Source organism: Epinephelus moara, chromosome 21, assembly GCF_006386435.1.
Source record: "Epinephelus moara isolate mb chromosome 21, YSFRI_EMoa_1.0, whole genome shotgun sequence".
Lineage (NCBI taxonomy): Eukaryota > Metazoa > Chordata > Actinopteri > Perciformes > Serranidae > Epinephelus > Epinephelus moara.
This window is the reverse complement of record NC_065526.1, coordinates 1,283,929-1,290,756: the sequence shown is the minus strand read 5'-3', so window position 1 is coordinate 1,290,756 and position 6,828 is coordinate 1,283,929. Positions and strand designations below refer to the sequence as shown.

The window sequence follows — 6,828 nt, the reverse complement described above, 5'->3', positions numbered from 1 at the left end:
GTGAGCCTGTGTGGGGGGGGGGGGGGGGGGGGGGGGGGGCTCGCTACAGGACAGGACTTGCTCAGCAGCCACCTTCAGTTATTGTCTCAGGTGTTTCTTGGCAGAGAGCACTGGAAAAACTGACGACGAGGAGCAAGACTGAAGCTGAGGCTGTCAACATCGTGCTGCTGCTGCAAAAAGCTGGACGGCCACAAACCTACGTGAGTCACCGTCTGCAGTTCCAGTCGAGTTTTTATGCTAATAACCCTCCTTCAGGCAGAATGAAGAGCTCGCACCTGAAAAGAAAAGACGACTGTCGTCCCTCTTTGTGCAGCTGGACTCTAGACGTCTGCAGGGGGCCGTCGTTTCATGATCCTGATTAAACTGATCTAAAATAAATAGACTGTAAGAGCTGGTGTGCTCATTCTTTTTGCAACAGAAACTTAAGACTTCGTCCTTTTGCACCATCACGTGTATGTGTGTGATGACATCATTATGTTATGTCAAAAAGATGGTTAAAACACTGACGACACCGTATTGTCCCGTCATGGCCTTGGGAGAAAGTAATGTGTTAGGTTGTTCCCACCTGTTAGGAATGAGTGTGAAATCTTTTTTTATGAATTTGATTTGTGTTTTTATTTTTTAAAATCTGATGGAAAAACATTTATGACATAGTTTAATACTTTTACCAGTTACTGTGGTTTATTGACTTGTGCAACGTTTTAGCTCAGGTCGTGCAGATCTTAGCGACATGAAGCATTTAAAAATAAAATGACGTCACAAAAGGCAAAAACACCAACATATGCCCAGTTTCTAAAGCAGAGTTCACAGGGTTAAAAGAGAATAAAGCCCCGACCGGTTATTTCTTCACATTTCTGTTATTATTCATAACTTTTATTTGTGTGTTGGTTGATGATCTTTGTTGGATGGTTGGATGAGATTCTGCTCTCTGCTGAGAGACTGAGAGTAAAACCAGTCTTGCTCTGAGTTTCCCGTCTAACACAGGGCTGCAAGTTAAAAATGTTGGGACAGTTACGGGGCGTCTTGAAGCAGGAAGCCTGGATATGTCAGAGCTGCTGTGATTGGCTGTCCCACTCAGCTCCCAGGTGAACAAGTTCAGGTAAATCACACTGGAGCGAACAGAGGAAAAGAAACCCCTCCTTGGATAAATAGAGGCTGAATTCTGCAGCTCTGACAGGTGCTGCAGCTCAGGACTCTTCCCTTTTCTTCCGCCCGTCATGTCGGTCGGTCCGCCCCATTCTGGTTTCCCTGTAATCCAGCCCTGCCGGCCAGGAATGCCTGGAATGCTGGCTGTGTAATGGAAATCTGCTCCACATTTCAAACAGATTATGGCTGTGGAGGCTGTGCAGCGGCAGCCTGTCTAACACTCCTGTAATGCCTGTCGAAACCTTTTTTTTTTTCTCAGACGTGCAGGAAAAGGAGTTCTTGTGTGGACTCCTGCGCAGGCCACAGGGAAGCAGACCACACAGTGACACATCGAGAGCAGCACCCACAAAACCACCTGACCACACTCAGTCATTCAGGAGAGTCTCCTCTGTCTGAGCAGGTCTCATGAAGCTGCTCAAACTTGTTAATCTAATCACAGTGGGACTACTCATGGTGGCGGAGTGCTTCACAAGATAAAACTCTCAACACGCACCATGGAGCTGCAGAATTCATCACAATATGGACTTCATCGGGTCACTGACGACGCCCAAAAGAGACTAACTTCAGATTGCATTCATGAAATCTCTCCTTACCGTCCTCCCACAGCGAAGTCAGAGATGGCGTAGTAGTAGGACTTGAGGACCTTGGGGTCGTTGAAGACCTCGTCTCCGAACGTGTTGAGTCTGTTCAGGGTCACTCTGATGTCGGTGGCCGTCACCCAGTCCTGCAACAGACACAACATGGACACAACTTTAGAGACTCCAGGCCTGTCATTTAGCAAACAAACAGTCTGGCAAGAGCAGGCGGCACATATATCCTTCAGTATGACATATTACATATTTCTGTGCCATTACTGTTGTTGTTCAGAGCTATCGAATTGGGACAAATCAAGTCCCATAAAAAAAAGAGGAAAAGGATTTGTATGTATGAAATGAATACGATTAATAAAATATTGTCTTTATTTAACTTCTTAACCTGCCCTGTCAGAAAACAGCCTCATCCCAAACAAAAATTCAGAATTTTAAACTAATAAAAAATGTGTTGAAAGCCTCCAAAATCTAAAGCTAACAGTACACACTGAGAACATCGGTGTCAAAATGTGCTGCTATAATCGTCTTTGCTTTAAAACATTGTTTTAATAAAACTGTTTAAAGACCAGATTTTTGTCAGCTCCGTCAGATTTCTACAAAAACATGATTTGATGAGGAATAAAAGGGCTTAGCTACATCAGGTGTGTCTGAACCATGACAGGCCGACTCTGCAGGCCTTCTGAATCCAAACTAAAGAGGAACGATGGTCTGATGGGCGGCGGTAGTTCTGTCCGTAGGGACTTGGCTCGGAATCCAGAGGGTCGCCAGTTCAAGTCCCCGTCCGGATCAAGTATGGAGCTTGGACTGGTGCCATGGTCAGTGTCACTCTGACATCTCTCCATTCAATACATGTATAGGTCCGGTTTGTGTGTGTGTGTGTGTGTGTGTGTGTGTATTTCATGTGTGTGTATATGACTACAGAGTGAACAAAAATTGAATTTCCACTCTGGGATCAATTAAGTTTTTCTTCTTCTTCTAAAAATGAGTCTTTCCCTCTGACGTCCATCATGTCTGATATTCAAGAACACATTCAATCACTGGGAGGTCGGTCCGTTACAAGGTTTAATAATCAAGACTTTGATCTTTAAAAATTGATTTTCCAGCCTAACAAACCCAAAAAGGTTTGGTCCCAGTTCTTAAAGGAAATGGCCACTTTAGAATGAAAATACAGACAGCACTTACTGACCCTCATGCCGAGAAATAGCACCACCACTAGCCATCAGATAGACTTGCGCAAGTTGCCATGTAAACACAGCACTGCTGCAGGGCGGGCTAACTGACCACGGTGAGAAATGATGCTATAAAAGTGGAGTAAATTACGTCTTTTCAAGTCAGTTTTGCATGCCGCGGCTTCAGGACACTTGGATTACGACGGACGAACCGTTCTGACGTTTTTGAAATGCATTAGCGGAGTTTTATTACATTTTCAAAATGTGGGTTCCATGCACTTCAACTGGACTTCTTGTCGGCATGAGGCTCAGTAAGTACTGTCTGTATTTTCATTCTAAAGTGGCCATTTCCTTTAAGAACGAGTGATAAAATGTGATGGTTCGTCTTTGGACTGGTAAAAAGTGACAGCTACGAGTGCAGCATTTTACCAAAAGCTGAACATTTTTCAGCTCCTGACGACCTGAAAGAAACGCCAAACACACAGCGCTCAGACGCTCAGCGCCTCGCCACGCTGCTGGTGTTTGTAGCAGAGTGTAAATGCAAAGCACTAAAAAAAATACGCCAGTGTCAGGAAAAAAAACTCTTCTTTTTGACGAGTGGAGGCTTCCATGGGTTGTTTTTTTTTTCCCGTGCTGATAGGTGTACTTCTTTATTTGAGGTTTAATGGCAATCTAGAATACGGTGTAGGTGTATACGCTGCACTGTCAACTTTGGAAGAACTGCATCAATGGAGAAAAATGAGTATCGTCATGTTTTCATAATGTTTGCATCAACTCAGAATACGTAGCATCAGCTCTTGTGACATCACTCAGCAGCAGAGCCTCATCCTTCTTTAGAACAGAACGGATCAAAGATTCCATAATGACATGGATGCATCCAAGTATTACTTCTGATGAGAGTTCAGAACTCACAGAAACAGCTCAATAACTGAGTGTATAAGCAGAGAATACAGAGTGAACCTTTACAATGATAAAGGAGGATAAAGTCCAGCTGAGGCTGATGTGAGTCGTTGTTCTGCAGGTATTTGCTCATAAACGCAAGAGTCTGACAGATTTACGTGTTGACCTGATGATGGCGCTGCATGGAAAGTCAGGGCCACAGTTCTTACACAGTTCTCACCCTGAGGGGAACATGAATGATGAATCAGATTTTAGAGCCAATAGTTGTTGGGATGCTTCGGTCCGAGCCGAGCAGCTGACCAACACGTCCGTCCCCGGAGCTGAAGCAAACACAGATGTGTAAAATCTTCTTCAGATATGGACGTTCAGTGAATCGCTAAAAGTTTGGATCGCGATTCTGCAAACAGGGAAGTGGTCCGAGTTCTCAGGCTGTGGGAAACACTGACGCAACACCGCAAACACTCAAACTGTGACATTTTTAGTGAAGTGGAATTTATTTTCTTGGCGTCACGATACGAGCGCCAGATGGAGAGACTTACTGCCGGACACCTGTTTAGTTTCGGCCATCGCCGAGGAGGATAAAGAAAGTTACTCAACATCGCGCCTGTGTGAAAGGCTCATGGGAAACTGGGAGTGAAGGCCAGAGATAGCTTTGTTCAGTATCAGCAGGAAGCTTATCAGGCCCCGAAGGTTTTTATTCAGCAGAGTGAGAGCTCGCAGCAGCTGTTAGAGGACAAACACAGATCTGAACAGAAACCACCGAGTCTGTCCGGACGTCTCTGCTCACAGAACACGTGCAGAAACGTTAATCCATGTTAATGTTAATGGTGACAGTTTCCAAATGTCTCTTCTGCAAAAAAAAAAATCGAAGGCAAAATGTTGAAATATCTGCTGCCAGCCGACTGACCTCCTGTCAGATCTGTTTCTAAGATTCAAAGAGAAGACAGATTCAAACAAAAGACGGTTTGAAGGAAAGAAATCTGCCGTAAAACGTCACAGAGGACGCAGCAGGACTGTTCAGGATATGTTCAGTGTCCGATGTACTGTACATTCATCCTCCTACTCAGGAAGCCTTCTGCCTCCTCCTGTGACTTTGACACGCTCATGTTAAATCTTCATATAACTGCTGGGAATGTGGAACAGATTTCTGCCCTCAGCTGTGACTCACAGTGAACCGCTTCACCCAGAGTCTTCAGCAGGAAGCTGACCTGACAGAATACGGTGACCTCTTCACAACCTGGGTCTCCTTTTCACAGATGTGATGATCCTTCTGTCAGCTGCAAGTGATGAGTGTTTCCCCGCTGCGTTCAGAGCTCACATCGACTCAACTCTCCTGTGTTGTGAACGAACCCACAGATAGAAGAGCAACTGCAAGGAGGGAGTGTGTGTGTGTGTGTGTGTGTGTGTGTGTTGGGGTGTGTTGCAGCTCTGGATGTCGGAGCACCTCACCCTGTCTCTGGATATACTCCAAAACAAACTGTTTATCCTACTTTGTACTACTATTACTACTAATGTACGTCTGCTTGACCCCTGTGGAACCTCTCGACTACAAGTCCGAGCCCGTCGCCCACTTCGCTGGGTTTGTTACTTCAGATCATGTTTTTTGTGAATTTGCAACATGCAAGCAGCGACTTCAGGTCCTCTCGCTCATTTGATCACGTTTTACTGGTCGAGGAAAAATGCCGTACATGTGAGAGCTCTGCAGGGTTTTAATTTGGGAGTGACAGTCATTAGTGGGACACGATGCTGCCACCATGTGCTCACAAACTGCTTTTATAAAACAGACTGGAGGCGTGTGTGATCGCTGTTTTCTGGTGTTTAAATCAGGAAACATCTGATCAGTAAATCAAAGTGAGAATCTGACCAAACGTCCTGACTGGGTTCAGTCAGGACTGAGGGAGCGTTAAAGCTCCGCTCTCAGCTGTGTGAAGTTCATCTGTGGCCAAACTCTGATGCTTACTGGCAGATATCCTGTTCCTGGTTGACATGCGGCTCTGATGAAGGATGGTCATTGTTGAGAACGCTGCTGCAGCTGCTTTCTCAGCTGGTCAGTTATCTGCAGCTCTCTGAAAGCTTCCTGCTGCTCGCTGACGCCCGACTCTGTCTCTCTTTATGATTCATGAAGAATCCACTCGTATCGTCCGTCCGTTCGGCAGCTGCAGCGGTCCAGGAAGCTGGTGCAGGTCCTCGGCTGAGTCGATGCTGTTTAAACTGAAGTGAACATTTGTTTGCCATCAATCATCTGCAGCTCTGTGCAGAGACGTGTGTTCTCTAGAGGGAAGAATGCTGCCTGATGTTAGAAAGTCCTGTGAGAATCACAGAGATTCAGCTGAGCTGCAGCGACTGCAGGCTGGGAACCAGCTCACACTGTCCACCACTCTCCCAGTACATTTACTGCAGTAGTTCAGTCTGAGGTTAGTCAGTCTGAACTACTGATCTGTTCTAGTTAAACCTGCAGGTCGACCGGCACATCACTAGTTGATTAATAATAATTATTTATACCTCCAGATAACACATTACAGCAGTCAGCTGGGTTCAGAGCCCACTGGTTTATGCCACAGGAGTCCAAAGTTTTCTGAGTGGAGGGCCACATTAAATCTTGACAATAAAAACTGAGACAAAATCTATGTTTCATTTTGACGAGACGTGATGTAAATGTTGGTGGTGGACTGTCGGACACTGACAGCTAGTAATGATCTTCAGATGCCTGATGAGCGAGCGGCTGGTAAACTCCAGTAAATAGTCTGCACCAGGATGTTTGGGTTGGTGCGAGTTGTGAGCTGTAATTCAGCAGTAAATAATCAGCCGTGTGTGTCTGACACTGTGGATGGTGGAGCTGCTGAATGGATTTGTGGAGTTTGTTAGTTGCAGCGGTGGCAGTTAGCAGCTAGCTCCGCTCGCAGCCTTCACAGCTTCACCCCGCAGGACTCCACTCAGTCCGGACTGCAGAAGGTTTGTGGGTTGATGGTGTTTGACAGGCAGGTAGGAGGCTCAGTTATCTGTGAGTGTAGCTGTGCTGTAAG

At 45.7% G+C, this 6,828-nt stretch overlaps 1 protein-coding gene across 1 annotated transcript in view; it reads right to left on the bottom strand.

Annotated features, from left to right (window-relative positions):
- The window catches only part of lamc1 (laminin, gamma 1), a 72,202-nt gene that overhangs the window by 21,540 nt on the left and 43,834 nt on the right, over nucleotides 1-6,828 (bottom strand). Inside the window, exon 3 of the mRNA XM_050074438.1 lies at nucleotides 1,740-1,870. Within this exon, the coding sequence (XP_049930395.1) occupies nucleotides 1,740-1,870 (131 nt within the window). The remainder of the gene's footprint in view (nucleotides 1-1,739; nucleotides 1,871-6,828) is intronic.